Genomic DNA, 19,092 nt, shown 5'->3' on the forward strand with positions numbered 1-19,092 from the left:
TTTACCAAAACTGTAGAAATGAAGGAATTTGAGTGTAGGAACTAGGGATCACAATTGAATATTTACTGCTATAATTATATTGCGCCACGCCAGTGTGAAAACAGTGGTCAGTTTGAACATTTGCTATGACATACTTTGGCTAATTAAGTGATGGCAAGGCTGTGTACAAGAGCGTGCTCATTTTTCTTTTACTTTGACCTTTTTAGGACATATTGAAATCTGAAATATGGTCATCTGATTGTGTTCATGATGATTGGTTATTCCAAACATTTTGTTACCATATAAATTTTCTCTTAATTACACTTCATTTTGAATAAAGACATCAACACATCAGATTTCAGTTATGTTCTGTAACAACAAAAACTCAAATTCTTTTTCTGATGCTGTCTTTCTACCCTACACTTTTGGTCAAAATATTTTTCTGCACCCTGTACACACTGAGAAAGATTGACTGTTCTATGACTGCACTTCCCCAGATATTGTCAAAGGCACGTCTGAGAGCCCTTCCCCTGTTTGATGCAGAGCAACACTTTAGAATGTAAGGAGTTCCTACCAATATGATCAGACAACTCTTTGACGAAGGTTGACCGTCTGAAGAGCTTGAAGGGGCTATAAGAGTTCCACTTCTCATCACTTTTGAAATTGTAGATTTCTTTCTTTTTGTTGAAAAATACAATAAATATCAAATCAAAACAAAATTGAAACTACTACTGCTTTCTTTTGATCTATACGCCCTTTAAGAATTATAGAATTAGGATCAGTATTTGAATGTGTTGTGCTTTATGCTTTCTGAAGAAAACTAGAAAATAAAAGAAAATGGAAAAAAGGACAGATGTTTTCTGAAACCATATGCCAAAAAGTAAGAAATAACTTGGAATAGAGAAGCATTTAATGTGCCTTTGAATGATACATGATACTTGAAATCATGTACCGCAAATGAGGTGCCAATTAAGAATTTAAAGTTAAGTGTTTAATTTATAACCTTAAAATTTTAAAGAGTACTAGTTCATATTTATCTGATAGTTTATGCAGACTGTGCAGTGTGCTGTTGTGTTGCCCTCTATCACATATATCTGAACGTATAAAAAAGTTCCTACAGTTTCCATTCTCAAAAATGTTTGAATAGAGAATCCTTCAAATATCAGGAAAGAGAATATATGTGGTGCAAGAAGTAATGTCTCCTGTACGAGTGCTGTCATCGTTATTGTTCTTTCTTTTCCTGATAAAAAGGAGATGATTTAGAGCATCATTTGAAGCCACATCAAATGTTTCTCTAAACTGTTTTATTTCTTACTTTTAGACAAATGATTTCACAAAACATTTGAATTGTTTTGTCAAACATGATGTAAACCCTCTCCCTATCATGTGGTTTTGTCTCGCCATTCATGTTATCTTTCATCCTCATAACCTGAACATCTGTTGTATAGCTTTCTTCTCTTGCTGTCTCTTCCCCAGACACCCTTGTCCCATTCTCTCCTTTGTTCTGAGAGTCTGAACTACAATTGTTGTGCAGAATGTGGACTAGATTCTTATTTCACCTCCTCCTCTATCATGTGACAACGGGATGACTACATATGTCTTTGAGGTTTATGTTTACAGTAGTGTTGTTTAATAGCTTCTTTTTTGTGGGCATTGTTCCTACTTTTTCCCCATAAGAGACAAAGAACGAGACAAAGAAAATAGCAGTTTGATCAAAACACGAGATGAATTGTGTGAAAATAAGTAATTCCCTGTCCCTGTGTTTAATGCCCAGATAGCTTAACAGAAACAATTGAAGTATTTGAGTTTTTCGTGCATATAGAACTGAAGTTAATAAAGTAACACCAACATAGTAATAAAAGTGCTCCTTTTTTTCCTTTTTTAGTTTCTGGACAGAACTCTGCAGGAATTTGTGTATGCCTGGTATAAAGAATTGTCAACAGATGAGAGCTTCATTCAAGAGCTTAAACATGCAATACGCTATTCTTCATCAGTATTACTGCGTAGAATACTTCAGGTAAGTATGACTTGAACACAAGTCAGGATTCTGATTGTGGATGTTCATACTCATTAAAACTATATAACTGTATTTAGTATCTCCCAAAATTATTAACACCCTACTTCTCTACTCCTATATTCCAAATTAAAGAGGTGTGTGTATCCAACCAAATATGCACCTTTACATTTTAAACTGAATTTACACTTTTAAGAATTTTTTTTGTGCTGTTACGTACCACTCAGAGAAGTGATATGTATCCCTGTGCATTCTTACTGACAAATGACTAATCGTGAAGGAAAATCATAAAATAAATTATCATAGAGGAGAGTGCAAATACTGTGCAGATCTGTTATTTTATTTGCATGTTGAGAAGCATGCCGATGGACTTGTCTTCAAGATGGGACAGCTATCACAGTAACTCCATGACAGGAAGTATGTGCATTGATGTAAATATAGAAGCTCCTAACATTGGCCTCCTACTTCAGAAAAGAGGTCCTTCAAGAATGTAAATTTTTGATAATAGTTATGATTTTGATCAGAAAATGAAGTGTGTCATCCATATTCTTTCTTTCATTGGATAGATTTCTGTGTAGAGATTTCGTGTTGGACAGTGTTTTACCAGATGAAAATACACTCATCAGTACAAAGGTGGATTCTTTATCTTGCTCTGAGAGGAGACCAAATGGATACTATAACACCGAAAATTAGTTCACTTTATTACAACATAGATAACAAGAATAACTTAAGTTTGTACATTCACTGCCACAGGAATGTCATGAGTATTCACAACTGTATCTGAACATTAACATATCGCTTGATACAGACAAAATACAAATCTCTCACTCAGAGTACATTTCACAATAATTTTCACTTAGTATTCTGTATAATACGGTGACCACACAGGTGGCTTACTAGAAGACAACGGTGACCACACAGGTGGCTTACTAGAAGACAATGCTGTCATCTTAGTTGATGATCATGGACTGGGCTGAGCGGTGCTGTGTTCAGCCTAAGTAGAAGAGCCGTTGTGATGGCGTAGCGTAATTTTTCTGGGCGTGGCTACACCAGTATCGCTCATTTGTCGATGCAACTTGACGACTTATCTTTTCTTGTGGTTGCGTTGTGAGGTACTAACCTTGCTTTGGCACCTTACTCTTCGGACAACACCACAGACATTATGATTTGACAGAAGTTTGATCTTATCCATTTGATGTATATATTTATGGACAATTGCAGATTATAAATACAAATGATCTTTGTGTATCATTCAAGGAAGTTAGAGTAGCAGTATTAAATTTCCTTACAGCAATAATTGTACAGTCTATGAAGTTTACACAAAGCCACCGTTGAGCAACTAACTGGTAACAAAGAAACAACATTAAGTCATCATTAATTAAATCATGTACGATGAAATGGATGGAACATGACATGTTTAATATATGGTTAGTATTATCATTTTATTCTTGACCATGATCTCTTGAAAGGCTGTGCAGGAATTCTTCTCCAACTGCATTGTTATTGCTTCTAAGAAAACTCAGTACCACAATGTTAACTTCTTTCAAGGAATATCAGAATTCCATTTCCATTTATAAACTGTATATTTACATGAAATATTTACATCATTAAAGTTAATACATCAATAGCCCTGTTAATCATGACATCCCAACACAGACTCTCAGCATGGCATTAATATTAAAAGAACACTTCATTTGTCTCTTTATCCTATATAATAACCAAACGTCAAAATTATTTATATATCTCCTTAGGACCTCTGTACCTCTTCAAAATAGGTCAGTGATCCCTGGACCACACACACACAGTATTCGCATTCAAACATGTATGTTATCACTGTTCCATCTTGAAGACGTCCATCATCTCTCAGCACTCCTCTGGAGTGGTGTATATCACCACAAAATGTTCTTTATTAATACATACAATAATATGTAAATTTCTGTGCACTTAAGGAGATAGAGGGTGTAAACTCTTGTGTACTATAAAATACTTCAGCTCTGTTCTGGATGTGTAATACCCATTAGCAGTAAGTGACTTAATATGGAATAATGGGTCACCATTTCTTAACTTATTATATTATTAATATTTTTCCATTGTAATGCGTATAATTAGCTGAGTTGTGCAACTGAAGGTTGGGCCTTTGTAGCTGTAACAGTTTTTTAAATATGTGTTTTTGGCAGGTGGATGTTGCTCGTGTTATACTATACAAGTTACTGCCAGTAGGATTGCGTCACCTAGATGACTTCCTAGGTAGTATTCGTCTAGCTGGTGGAACACAGGCCACAAGTGGAATATTGGAAGATCTAGACAGAGCTGTGTTAGAACGTGCTGCTCTACGTTATTTGGGCCCACGTCTTCACCCAGCAGTGCACAGTAGAGAAGCTGAGCTTATGTACCTGCGTCAACTCACATGTTTGCTCTTACCACAACTTGTTCAGCAGCAGCAGCTTAACTGCAGGTGTGTCACTTTGATTTATTATTGTGCATGTTCTCTTCCCTTTTTTCAATAATGCAATGTGGCCTCCAACCTATATTATCATCAGACAAGTGATAGAGCAGTGCAACCCGAGTACTTTTACATGCGAACGCAAAAGTCAGAAACATTTGCCTCGGTGCAGTATGATTCTGAATTAAGAATGTGATGGTAAAACAAACCCTAACACCATTGTATCTGTCTTGATAAAAACAAACAGCTGAAAGTCTACAAATCAAGACTGGGTAAGGTGATGCATTTGTTAAAATATTGAATTCATATTCAGGGGGAATGGAGCTCAGATCACCATATCGTTGTTGTAACTTAAAGTATCATAATTTTAAGTTTTACAGTCATTTCTGTAAATCCATTTAGGTGAATGTCAGAATGATTCCTTCAGCAAGACCATGCCAGATTCATATCCCTGTACTTGTGAGACTGAGCTGGTGCTCTATCTTTAGTGACCGTGATGTAAAGCCTGCCTCAAGGCACAGATCAGAAACTAATATTTCAAATGCATATAATGAATGCTATGAATGATGAATTGTGATTTATTTTTCTCGTACCATAGATGTGCTAATCATTTGATTAGAGCACAGGAGATATGTCAAAACATGGGGGGTTGTCATTTCATCCACAAAATATTGTGCAGTCACCTCTGAGCTTAATATGTACAATATACACTGGTTATCTGTCATTGTTTATAGTCATCCACTTTACTCAAAGTTCTTATTATTGGCTAGAAAATCCAAATTACGTATATTTGGAATCTTCTCTTTATACCTTACTCATTTTCTTAAGTGGCAATTGCTAATGTTCGATGCAAGTTAAGGCTTTTTCTTCCACTATTTTTGAGCTTTGACTATTTATTTAAAACACTCAGTTGAGACTCCTCAATCATTTGTCTTGTTTTCAAGCCATTGAGTTTGCAAAAATTAGGGACTCCATGAAATTAAAAATTGCTCATAGAAACATAAAATGTTGGATTTGTTTCTAGCTTAGATAACTCACAGGAAATATTTATGGCAGTGATTTGTATTTCAAACAAGAATATAGTTATTTTAAACAAAAGTAAATGATAATTCTTAAAATGATTGTTATACTGCATTACAAAACTCTGCAACAGTGACAAACTGACAGAACAACTTAAAGAAACACACGTATTGATCTATAATACAGCTTTATATGATATAGCATCATATGACACAACAAAAAGTTAACATGGCCTCAATTTGAAGAAAAGTTTGGATTCCTCCAGCCCTCCTGATTAAGGTTGTTGTCAGTTTCCCCAAATCGCTTGAGGGAGATGATATGGTGATGAACAAGATAGTAGCTGCTTTCCTTTTCCATAGTTATCAATTCTAGCTTTGGTCTGTCTCAGATGATGTCTGCATCAATTGGATATTAAACTCTGTTTCGTCTTCTTTTCTGGATAGAAATTTCACTTCCAGAGAATGAATATGAAATGAGCTTTTACTATGTTCGTACAGTACTCCATGGTGATTAAGACATGATCACAAAAATCACTACCACACAAAAATCACTACCTCCATCATAACAGATAAGCATTTTGTGAATTTTGTGTTAACTCGACCTCAAGATAACTGGTTGTCAGCTGAAATATCACAATGTGAAGTTGATGTCATCCAGCTGCAGTTCCAAAACATCAAGTAATATAAACATTTACTTACTGTACTCTCAATGAGCAGTGTTGTATACTGATCTGAGCTGTCAGTTGGCAGCCTGAAAAAGGAGCAGAAAGAAGAAATTAGTAAGTCCAAAATGACATATACAGGTCATCTAAAGGAGTATGGACGTCATTATTTAGATTAGGGCTGTAAACGGAATGTCCACAGCTTACCGAATCCGTGAAAATCTAAAACATTTGTGGCACATATTAAACAATAGGTTTTTTTTCCCACACTGAACCTGTATGGCACTGTGTGTGATTAATAATCATATTTTCTGTTTACAGAAATTTTAATGTCTTAATACGAGAGATTCTGTCAGGATGGGTGCTTTTACCTGCAATGGATGTACTGGCTGATCCAGCCATTGTTAACAGTCTGCTACTACTTTTGGTGGATAAACAGCCTCTAACACAATATCCAGCTGTAGTGCCTGATACTGTTCCATTTCTGGCACACTTTGTTTCCTCTGTGGCACCTCCAAAACATGCATCAGTAAGATCAGTTATTTATAGAACTTCTTTTGATGTGACATATTTGAAACAGATTTAGCCTAGTTCCCATTCAGCTTATTAACATTAGTGTGGGAGAGCTAAACTTTGCTTCAGCACATTACTATTCCTTTAATTTGTCGTATACAGAGTGTGTTCATAAAGTAACACAAGTGAGTTTATTGGGAAGCTACTGCATGTGACATTGTGTTTGGACCTTGGGCTAGATTGGGAGACACTTGGCTTCACAACCGGCCCAAGGTCAGTTGGCTCCAAGCAGTGGTTGCGTCAGCACTGTTGATTTTGTTACCTCACCTTAAAAGGTGTCTGTTGTGCAATGGAGAAAATGATCAAACTGTGGAATATGATCAAGTCATGCACCAAACAGGGCAACCCCACTCTGAACAGCCAACAGTTAGCCTTACTAATGAAAATGTGACTTGCGTGCATGATTTGTTGAACTCTGACCATTGAACAAGTGCTACGATGATTGCATTGACATTGATCCTTCAAGTAACTGCTCTGCATTTCATTACAAATGTCATAAACATGTGATAAAAGATGTGAGCCAATCTGGTCCCCCGTGTAAGTGTTGACGTATGAGCAAAAGGCCAATTGAGTAACAATCATGAGTGAACTTCCAGAACATGCTCAAACTGAGCATGATTTTTTTCAGGCAGTGTATTATTGGGGGTGAAACATGCATTTTAGTATGACCAGGAGACAAAGCACCAGAGTGCTGAACAGCACACACAGTCATCTCACAAGCAAAAGAAGGCAAGAATGAGCATCAAAAGAAGGTAAGAATGAGCATGTCATTGCTGGTTGACTTCTTTGACACTAAGGGTCTGGTCCACCAGGAGTTTCTACATCCAGGACAGATCATTATCATTGCATACTGTATGGATGTTCTTGAAAGATTTAGAAAAAGGGTCCTTTTGCATGCGAAAGGAGACGGCTACTATGTGAGTGCTCCATCTTGACAATCTTTCAAGTCATGCTGCTCTGTGCATCCACAAGTTCCTGGCAAAGCACAGTCTGGCAGTTCTGCCTCAGTTTCCTAAAAATTCAGAATTGGCTCTGGCAGACTTCTTTTGTTATTCAATGATTAAGGCTGCCCTCGAAGGACACCACTTTGATGGCATTGAAGCAATCAAAGCAGCTTTGATAAATACTCTGAACAAGATTCTCACAGAGACCTTCCAGGCACGTGCCTTGGGAACACTCTGTAAAAACGTGTAGATGCACGATCTACCAAGTTCTTCTAAGATTTATAAACATTTTAAACTACGTCTTGAATATTTTTTTATGATGATACTTGCATTACTTTATGAACACACCCTGTAGATTCCTTTAAATTGTTTTGTATTTGTATGCATTTGAAAAAAATCAGTTTTTGTTACATTTACATTAAAGTGCTAACTAAGTAGAAGTTGATGGTAATGTTCATGTTTAAGATGTCTGCAAATTCCATTATAAAAAAGCAGATGTCCCGAAACTAATGCTTTGCTGATAATTTTTGGCTGTTGAATATTTCATTCATTGACTGCATTTTCCTTCTCTGATCTTAAATTTTAATGCTTAAGAAATGTAATTAATTTTTTTACAGTTATTACATTTATATGATGATATTTACAGCTTGTGGATTTTTATTTCCAGGCATTACGTTTTGATATGGCAGGGGTGCTGAAGGACCAGAGTTTACTTTATCCTTTTATTCAGTTCCTAAAAGGAGTGGGATCAGTCAACATTCTACAGTTCTGTTTGGATGTAGGTACGCTTGGATAATGGGGAAAAAATCCTTGATTCTGTATGTAACACACCTATATCATTCTCTTCTGACACTCCTCATTTTCAAGGATAACAGATGAAGAAGCATGAGCACCAAAAGCTGAGTTTACTGCAGAACCGGTCAGCAAACAAAATTGGATGTTGATCTTCTGTGGGCAGCATATAATGTAGTTATAAATAAGAATTTCGAGAAAATAACTCTTACTATATGTGGTGTGAGACGTTGTCTTACATCAGATAAAAGTTATGAAAAGTTTGTGTGAAGAATAATGATCTGAAATGAAAAGAACATTCTACCTTAACTGATGAACTTAACAACAAGATTTACCCCCACTTCTCTCACACATTCAGTATTTATTGCATATTCATGAGTATTGTGCAATAATGTTCACCATATGAGCTATAATGAAAAAGACTGAAAAACTTTAAAAGTATTGATACTCATTCAGTTTACAGTAAGGCCTAGGGGCAGTATTGCACACTATACACCAGTTCCTGCCCAACCACAGGGAAATTCAATTCACTTCAAATGATTTTCCACAAAGAACTGACAAAAATGAATGACAAAAGATCAGATAATAGGCTGAAAGATCTGTACGAAAGCACCATGTCATCCTTTGAAGAAACGGAGTTTATAATTGATAAGAATAAATAACCACAAGATAGTTTTGTGCAAGAAGAATAATCCATTTTTGAATGCAAAACCAGATTTCTCAGCAATGTATAAGTGATTTTGAAAAGAAATTGATTTCCTACTCCGTTTTCCTACTAGAGGTGAGACATGATCTCCCCTTCACGCCAGAAATGTAATAGCAAAGTAATCTGTGGGAAATTGTGGCACTATTCAAGGATTGGGGAAATTAGTTTTGTCTGTGATAATTGGGTAATAAAAGGTGTTCTTCAAACTGATTACCTTCCGAAGAGCAAAGGAAGGGCTGGCCCAAGGCGAAAGGCATAGAAAAATTGTTTGATAAGAGGCCTGGATATAAAAATTTAGAGAGAGAGAGAGAGAGAGAGTATAACTGCCTGTAGAGGTACTTTGGCAATGGAAAACTTGAGTGTTCTGAAGTACAAGCTGTTGGAACAGCCCCCTATTCACCAGAATTTGCACACTTTGCTTTCCCCTTTGCCATGCACCTAAAGGAATTTGCAGCTGAATAAAATTTTATGCCCATTGTCAGCCATAGATGGTTATTGTACTGACGACTTCCTTGAATCACATTTCACTGATGGAATCTATTCACTGAAAGCATTGGACAAATTGCATTGAACTGCAATGTGACTAAATAAAGGAATAGATGATCTAAAGCATGGCCTTTCAGTGTTAAGATGGCAAATATTAGTTAGTACTCATAGATTGGCAGAATTAACTAGCTTAACTCTAGATACTCACAGCAGACAAGCATCTTTTGGACATCTGTTTTTTAATACTTTCCAAATAGAGAAAACCATCTCCACAAAATATGTTTGATTTAAAAAAATATATGACTGCTGATAAAGTCTGCAAAGAAGTGGAAAGTCTGTGCTACTGTGACATTGAAAAGCATTATATTAAGGAGCAGCAAAACTGACTGCAGAAGTGGCAAGTGTAGAAGCTACCTCTCCACTTTTCTGCACATTTCCACAATAGTGTTCTTGCCTAACAGCTCAGTGGTCACAAATTGGAAGCCTTCGCCACTCGCTTTTTGAACCCAGCTAAGCAAACTATTCCAAAGCCAAATGAAGAATGATTATTGCACAATATTGCCACATTAACCCCATTAATGATAAGTGTTCATCCAGTAATCATTGCTGCTTACGATGCTACCCTAGATAGCACCTGTAGCAGAAATATCACTGTGGCTATTGTGTGTGCTTAGAGTCATGGACCAATCCATTCTAGGCCAAAGGTTTCTCATTGACACTTAAAAATGAGGGAAAGACAACAGGTAAGAGAACTGACCTAACTCTCCCGGGCACTACTTTTACTAATTAAGCCATGTTTACACTGAGTTTAAAAACATTTCTGTTCCCAACATTGTTCCACCAAAGTCAGCAACAGTGTTTATTGTTTGCATCACATCTTCTGCTGCACTGAACTGCCAGAAAACATTTCACATTGTGTATTTGCAACAAGAGCAAGACTGTGACAAGTGAAGAGGAATAATTAAGGATACGTGCTGCAGCTACTCGACAAAAAAAGCAGATAAAGAAAAATATGTAGCCATCGAATATTATAGAAGACATTGCAAGAATGACATGAGCTGAATTTGGAAGACTGTTCTGGTTTTCATAACTTCATGAGGATGTCATTGTCTGATTTTGAAATTCTAATGTATATAATAGGATGAGTTACTTAAAAGAAAGACACAATTTTCAGTAGAGTAGTTCCAATGAAGCCAATAATTACTGTTACTCTTCTATTTTTGGCTACAGGAAATTCCTATCATAGCCTTGCATAATTATTTCACAGTTATATCATCACCACCACCATCATTATTATTTTTAACAAATAATGCTCCTTCAACTCTAATGTCACTGGCACTTCTAGTGAAGGTGATGGAGGAATCTGGATTTGATGATCCATCTGCCACATCCACATTCAATAGTGACTGCTCCCTTCAAAAGGAATGCATTTCTGCCTCATAGAGAGTATCATAAATGTTGACACTGCCCTTTCATAGTGTGGCAACTCATGTAATTTGCTGATGACATATGTCCCAAATTCACTTAATGAATCCTGTTCTCATTTTTGTTGTTTGTGCAGATCAGTCTGCAACACTGACATGACTTGGTTTGAAGGGTCACTTCTTTCACTCACTCTTTCCATCTGTTTTTGTGGAGGAGACATACTTGTTGTCAGTTCACCTGGACCTGCGGCATCTTCTGCACCCTCTGCAGGTAGCTGTTGTGGAACCATAAGTCAAATTTACTTGTTTCAGTTGCTGGTGACTGAAGGTGAATGGCAGGCAAAAGGAAGTGTATTGAGCCAGATATTCCACTTCCTTCATTGTGTGGGAGCAACTGACAGGAGGCATGTTTTCTAAAGTGTCTTGTTGCTAGTGGGAGTGAATTTTACAATTACAAAGGATCATTCAGCATTGTGTTGCATATTGTTGTTGACACCAATTACAACTTTTTATGTGCCTGTGTTATGTGCCAAGGAAGTGTTTTTAAGAATGCCTCTATAAGTGACCTATTTCACAAAAACAAACAAACTTGCCATGTTGTAAATGTTTACCTGGAGGAACAAAGCCACTACCACACAAATTCATGGCAGATGCTTTTCCATTACAGGAAAACATCTTGAAGCCATACCTGTGAAAGGACAACCAAGGCTCAAAAGAAAGATTTTTCTAACTACCAATTTCCTAGAGCAAGGAAAGTTGTAGAAAATACATTTGGTGTTAGAGCCTCAGTGTTTTATGTATTTCGAAAACCAAGGTTGTTGCAACCAGAGAAGACCATGACAACAGTGTGTTTCTGTATATTCTTAAGGAAAAATGCCTAGTCCAGGAGCCATTACAGCCCACAACGAAGCTTTGATTTTTATTTCCTACATACAGGGGAAGTGATCCCAGGAATATGGAGAAGAGGTGCTGCTGAATCATTTATTACTGCACTTCCAAATATATCACGGAAAGTTCAAACATATACAAAGAAATTTCTGATGGATTGCAATTATTTTGTAAGCCCATAAGGACTTTTACCATGGCAGAATAATTACAGCTGAGTATTGTTGTTTAATATTGAATACAAATAAATATAAGTAAGCAAGCATAACTTTGCTTACCTCTTTATCCCTTGTATCCCTTGTTTCATTTGGTTTCTAAGTATCATGCAGTAACCATAGACAATTGAAACCAAATAACTTCGGTTGATACAAAGAATCTGTCACGCTTCCATATCTCTTGGTGTCTTCAGTTTTTTGTTTCTCACATCGGTACTGTGATACAAGAGGCATCAGTTTTTTTATCTACACCATTGCTACTGGTGCCAAGCAGTGTAGCTGTTTTTTGAAGAGAATTATGCTTAAATGTAGTATTTCTGTAACTGGAACTTCGAACATTCCAAAGGTATTCCTCTATCTCAACAATGTGACAAATTTGTAAATTTTGTTTTTTGTCCACTTCTGTTTTGAAAAGGAACACACACTGCAACTGAAGAAAAAATGCAATACTACACAAAGTGGGACAGAGTATAAACAAACATTACCACTGAATAGGAGCATTTAGTGGTAGCAGATCCCCAAACAACATTCCTTTTATCTGTATCGATACCACAGTGGAAGACATTTTTGTGTTTGCAAATGTAGGTAGTCCAGTACTAGCTGCAAACAATGTTGTGATCGTTGTTGCAGAACGTGTTTTGAGCTCAGTGTAAATGCATCTTTAGTTTAACTTTTAGACTTTGTTGTGATGCATGTTTAGTTTTTGTGGTCATTATGTTATATTCACTTTTTTGATGTCTGAAATATTGTATGTACTTAGGAAGTTTTTCCCCATTCTGTGTTGTAGAAGAATTCAACCGCAAAATGATAACACCTGACTTGAGTGACGAGGATCTTGAAAATTTGTACAGAGAGGCTTGGGATCTATATTCAGTATACTTCAGTCCAGCGTCACCTGATCATATTGAGTTCAGCCCTTCTGTAGTGGAGGAAATGTTCTCAAGTAAGAAATTCTTAATTTGGTATCATGCACTTATTTTAATACTGGTAATTAACTAATTCAGTAGAGTTGGGAGCTAAAACCAACTATCTCTCTCTCCCCCTCCCTCTCCTCTCCCTCCTTCTCTCAGATTTGTACTAAAATTAGAAAAAAATGGTATAGATGGTGTAGAGAATTATTTAGTACAATACAGCAAGAGTTGACATGTTGGTAATGCCATGCGTGACACGAAAAAATAAATGCACCGTAGGTTCAGTAAGTTCCCGAACTGCCTCAACATTGAGCATTAATTTCCAATGTACTTCCCTTCTTATTGCCACTCAGTCGTATCATCGATCATGCAATGTCTGCAGTGCTCTTCAGAATCACCATCTTATTTTGTGGACTTGATTCAATATCCTCGAAGTCCTGCCCTTGAGGGCAGATTTGAGTTTCTGAAGAGCTACACAACTTAATGCATCTCGCATTCTTGAATGTTCTTATCTGTAATGAGATTTATGGAACATGATATGTGAACAGTGGCAAAACAACAGTTTAAAAGTGGGAGGTGGGGATGCAAGAAAACCAGTTTACTGATGAAATCTTCTCGTGCTTCCATCTGGATGCAGCTACCCAGATGGAAGCCCAAGAAGATTTCGCCAGCAGTATATACCAGGAAGGCCTACTTTCACAAACCAATTTACTGTTTGTTGATTAAGGGAAGGGGGGGGGGGGCATGAAAACTTAATCACTGATTTTTGTCTAATATAAATTAGAAATAACCTGTCACCAAAAACGTTAGGCAAAAATATAATATTGACTGTGTGTGAAGGTGTTAAGCAGTGAGTACTATGTCATTCTACAAAGAGAAACAATTCAGTGTTCAGAGTCATCAATATGGGCCCAACTTTATAGGTCCTGCTTCTTGGTAATAATTTCCTTCCTATAGGCTTGAGAAAGATATCACACAGCTGGGAAGACATTAATTTTACAGTACTTTTCTTTGAGAATTATTATTATTATTATTATTATTATTATTATTATTTTAGAAACACTGTGGATCACATCTTAACGGAAGAGAGGAATCATAATTTCTGTGAACAAGAAGGCATTTATTTCTTACATTTTGGATTCCACAGTTCTTACATACAGTTTTCAAACTTAGCTTTCCTTTCCTCAGTTCTGGAAACAGCTTCTTTCATGACATCCATAAGATTGTTTTTTCCAGCATAGGCTTGATAAACATGAAGGAAAAGTAGATGGATAAGATTGTTTTTTCCAGCATAGGCTTGATAAACATGAAGGAAAAGTAGACGGGCAAGTCTCATATGTGTCACTGTTTACCTGATTCAAGTTTTAAGTTGGTGCAGGTTTCTGAGCGACATCTGTGAGAGTATTCTTGTGATACTGTAACTTTCATAATCAGCATGATTATGGCATAATCAGAATTATCAGGCGAATAAATTTCTGAAACAGTTTTTTAAACTACACTACTGGCCATTAAAATTGCTACACCAAGAAGAAATGCAGATGATAAACAGATATTCAATGGACAAATATATTATACTGGAACTGACATGTGATTACATTTTCATGCAATTTGGGTGCATAGATTCTGAGAAATCATTACCCAGAACAACCACCTCTGGCCATAATAACGGCCTTGATACGCCTGGGCGTTGAGTCAAACAGAGCTTGGATGGTGTGTACAGGTACAGCTGCCCATGCAGTTTCAACACAATACCGCAGTTCATCAAGAGTAGTGACTGGCGTATTGTGACGAGCCAGTTGCTCACCCACCATTGACCGGACGTTTTCAATTGGTGAGAGATCTGGAGAATGTGCTTGCCAGGGCAGCAGTCAAACATTTTCTGTCTCCAGAAAGGCCCGTACAGGACCTGCAACATGCGATTGTGCATTATCCTGCTGAAATGTAGGGTTTCGCAGGGATGGAATGAAGGGTAGAGCCACGGGTCGTAACACATCTGAAACGTAACGTCCACTGTTCAAAGTGCTGTCAATGCGAACAAGAGGTGACAGAGACGTGTAACCAATGGCACCCCATACCATCACGCCGGGTGATACGCCAGTATGGCAATAACGAATACACGCTTCCAATGTGCGTTCACCGTGATGTCACCAAACACGGATGCGACCATCACGATGCTGTAAACAGAACCTGGGTTCATCTGAAAAAATGATGTTTTGCTGTTCGTGCACCCAGGTTCATCGTTGAGTACACAATCACAGGTGCTCCTGTCTGTGCTTCAGCGTCAAGGGTAACCGCAGCCATGGTCTCTGAGCTGATAGTCCATGCTGCTGCAAACATCGTCGAACTGTTCGTGCAGATGGTTGTTGTCTTGCAAACGTCCCCATCTGTTGACTCGGGGATCGAGACGTGGCTGCACGATCCATTACAGCCATGCGGATAAGATGCCTGTCATCTTGACTGCTAGTGATATGAGGCCGTTGAAGGAGAAGATATTGAGGTTCTGGAGGAATGTGGATAGGGTGTCATCACCCTAGATCCAGCTCACGGTGTTCTGTATTCCTTTCTGAACCCACTGATTCCATATTCTGCTAACAGTCATTGGATCTCGACCAATGCGAGCAGCAATGTCGCGATACAATAAACCGCAATCGCGATTGGCTACAATCCGACCTTTATCAAAGTCGGAAATGTGATGGTACGCATTTCTCCTCTACTTTCTGGATCTTGCTTTGGTAAAATGTCATTAATTTTTTCATGCCCTCTTTCAGCAAAAGTATATTCACTTCCTTTTACACCTTATCTGTACTCATATACCCTTCATCATCTGAACTATCACCGATATCATTTTTGTCATCAGATTCTAGCAGGAAAGCAACTTTTAGACAGTGGAGCAGATTGTCACTAGATGTTTCAGCTACTTTGTTTTCTGAATTATTTTCTACACATTGCACATCGTTTGCACACGCAGGCACTTCTGTTGTATCACTTTGAATGATTTCAGTGTTAACTTCATACTTAGTATAATCGTCATATACATTGATAACCTTCATTTCACTGTTTCCTTTACTATCAGTTTCAGATAACCATGCGAAATTCCTACCAGACTCTTCTGCATCAGAACCACAAAACACCTCTCCATCAACAATAATTTCATCTGCACTGCTTATAATGTCGGCGTTACCCTTTTTCTCAATAGCCTGTACTGTATTCACATAACTTCCTTCTCCCCTCAATGCAATTAATACTCACTTTTTTAAGTTTGTTATCAGTCTCTTCCCTTACTTTTATCATATTACTATCGCAGCTCTTTTCTACTTCATTCACATGTTGTTCTAATCCAGACACTTTTTCCTGAATGAAACTAACTTCCTTTTTAATGTCATTAGCTAGTATGGTCATTCTGGTACCCATGCTAATCATGTCACTCCTCACCTTACCAAGTTCATTTCTAATTTCACTACTTATATCATTACCCATATTATTCACAGCCCCCATGATTTGCATGGCATATCTTGTAAATTATTCTCATTTGACGAAGCCTGTGCCCTTTGAACATCACTATCAGTGTTCTTTTCCTCACTGAAGTCCTTTCCATCAGCACTACTCCCCTCTCTTCCCACTTTGTCTCTAATTGCAGTGAACGAAGCCTTAATTTCCTCGCCCTGAATACCACTTACTTCACTGTAAGTTATGGTCAAATTTAGTTCTGACCTATACCCACTGTCATCTTTGAATTTTAATACTTCAACTTTTCTACCCCCTAAAGTGTCACTCCCTGTCATTCCACTCGCATTGTCACTAATGTTTTCCTTACTTTCCATTTTGACAAAAGTTACAATATATATATACCTTAAAGTTCCGGGTGTCTTCTCTGTCGGTCGTCAGCCAGTGCCTTGTTTATGATGTCTGTGGTCTGTTACTGCTGCTGTTGCTGCAAACTTGCGATCTGCCAAACTGCTCCCATTCGTATTCGGCGCCTGCTGTCACTGACCCTGGTCAGCTTTGTCCGGCTTGCGTGGGTTGGCTGCTGCTTCCATCATGGCCGCCGCTGCTGCAAACACGTCGCGTTGATTGGCTGCTACTGTTGCGGCTATTCTTAAACTGCGTCGGATGTAGTTATACGTGCACGGTTCTCACTTCTGCCATTGTTGCCACTGATTTCACTCTCACTCGAAGTCAGTCTTCCAAATATAGTCTTAAGGATTGTAAGTTCGATATTCTCAGCCAAAGGGGCACCACATGTAACGTGCCAGGGTGTTTCCTCTCCCAGGGCACCACATGTAACGTGTCGTGACATGTCTCCTCTCCCAGGGCACCACATGTAACGTGCCGGGACATGTCCTTTTATTAGTGCCACTTAAAGTTCATGTCACAACCGGATGTACCAGTACTGAAACGTTTCCTCACCCAGTAGATAGTGTGCAGTGTTCTCGACCTACCTTGCTTTGCTTATTCAATATTGTCTTCCCGGTAGCTGCGTCCGTCTCACCTAAATCACACTGAAATTAAGAAGACAGGATCCTAGGTTAAGTTTTCCAAAATCAAAAGTCAGGATCGTATTCATTGTTGAACATTTATGTCAACCACAGTGCGATTTATTTGTTATCACTCGCACACACAATATTCATGTGACCAGGCCTCTTACACTTAATCGTCACATTACGTAGGTCAAAAACTTCCAGTCTTTAACAAAGTTCACAATTACAATTACCGAAAAATTAACCAACTTGCCGCACTTCTGCCCCAAGAGAATCTGGCTGAGAACTAACTGAAATCTGCACCAGCTCGGACCTCATATAGACGAGCGCTTGAATATTTGACAATTTCTGTTAATATATTATAGTTATAATTTCCCAGGGTTAAAATGATCCTTTCTAACTGGTTTTGAAGTTAACTATTGGGTTTTATTATTTAAATAACATGAGTGAGCTGTATCAATTTAAATACACGGAACTAACTTATGCATCCGCCGTGGGAATTCCCAACTTATAACCACAGCAGCCCTTTTGAACAATAATTTTTACATATTCAAAAATTCTTAATTAATGCACTTACAAAGTTGAGACTGGAGTTATTTTAGTAGAAAAATAAAGGTAGCAAAAGTATCGAAACAGATCTCGGAATTATTTGGTAGTTTGGTCACAATTGGCACTGAAAATCATACAGTCTACAGATTTTAAGTCTTAATATCTATTTAACTAATAGACTTTAAGTTAATTTAAACACTTTGTTGGAATCAGTAAAATTTAGGCTTTCTTTTGGATGCAGTCTTATAGCTGAATTTGATCTATTAGCTCACTTGAATTTTACTTAATATGTATTGCACAATATACGTCATTGTCCATAACTGTTAATAGTGTGCATTTCCAATAAAACTGATTAGCTCATTACTTTCAGAATAGACATTAGAATGTACTGAAATAATAGATTTTACTAGGGGAATTTTACTTAAACTATTTCTGAATTCTGTACTATGAGGTTGAAGGCCACAGAATCTGTAGTTGGAATCTGAGTAGTGAAAATGAAAAAAAAATAAAAGTTCATTGCTTAACTAAGTTACTGAAGGAGTGTAAAACCAAAACAGGATAGCAGTGGGCAACCCTGCTTCGTTACAGGTTACTATTAATTGTCATGTGTCCTGTATAGAAGTCCTGCAGTTGTGGTGCCCTCTCACTTCTGTTTTACTCGATGACTTTTCGTCAACTACTACAAAATGTGGCATCTGTGAAGTCCAGTCACACAACTGAGATGATATTGTGTAGGCACACAATTTCACTAGAGTCCACTTGTCTGGTAAAGTGTCAAAAGCCTTCCAGAAATCCATAAATACGGAATCAATTTGAAATCCCTTGTCGATAGCACTCAACACTTTGTGTGAGTAAAGAGCTAGTTGTGTTTCGCAAGAACAATGTTTTCTAAATCTATGTTGACTGTCTGTCAATAGATCGTTTTCTTTAAGGTAATTCATAATGTTCGAACACAATATATCTTCCAAAATCCTGCTGCTTATTGACATTAATGATATGGGCCTGTAATTTA

General features: G+C 37.5%; 1 protein-coding gene across 2 annotated transcripts in view; it reads left to right on the top strand.

Moving 5' to 3' along the window:
- The window catches only part of LOC124595492 (sorting nexin-14-like), a 197,820-nt gene that overhangs the window by 57,386 nt on the left and 121,342 nt on the right, over nt 1–19,092 (top strand). For both annotated transcript variants that reach the window (XM_047134255.1, XM_047134256.1), the window contains exons 4-8: nt 1,865–1,996; nt 4,171–4,448; nt 6,439–6,646; nt 8,302–8,416; nt 12,930–13,085. In XM_047134255.1, coding sequence (XP_046990211.1) covers nt 1,865–1,996; nt 4,171–4,448; nt 6,439–6,646; nt 8,302–8,416; nt 12,930–13,085 — 889 coding nt within the window. The remainder of the gene's footprint in view (nt 1–1,864; nt 1,997–4,170; nt 4,449–6,438; nt 6,647–8,301; nt 8,417–12,929; nt 13,086–19,092) is intronic.

Source organism: Schistocerca americana, chromosome 2 (genome assembly GCF_021461395.2).
Source record: "Schistocerca americana isolate TAMUIC-IGC-003095 chromosome 2, iqSchAmer2.1, whole genome shotgun sequence".
Taxonomy (NCBI): domain Eukaryota; kingdom Metazoa; phylum Arthropoda; class Insecta; order Orthoptera; family Acrididae; genus Schistocerca; species Schistocerca americana.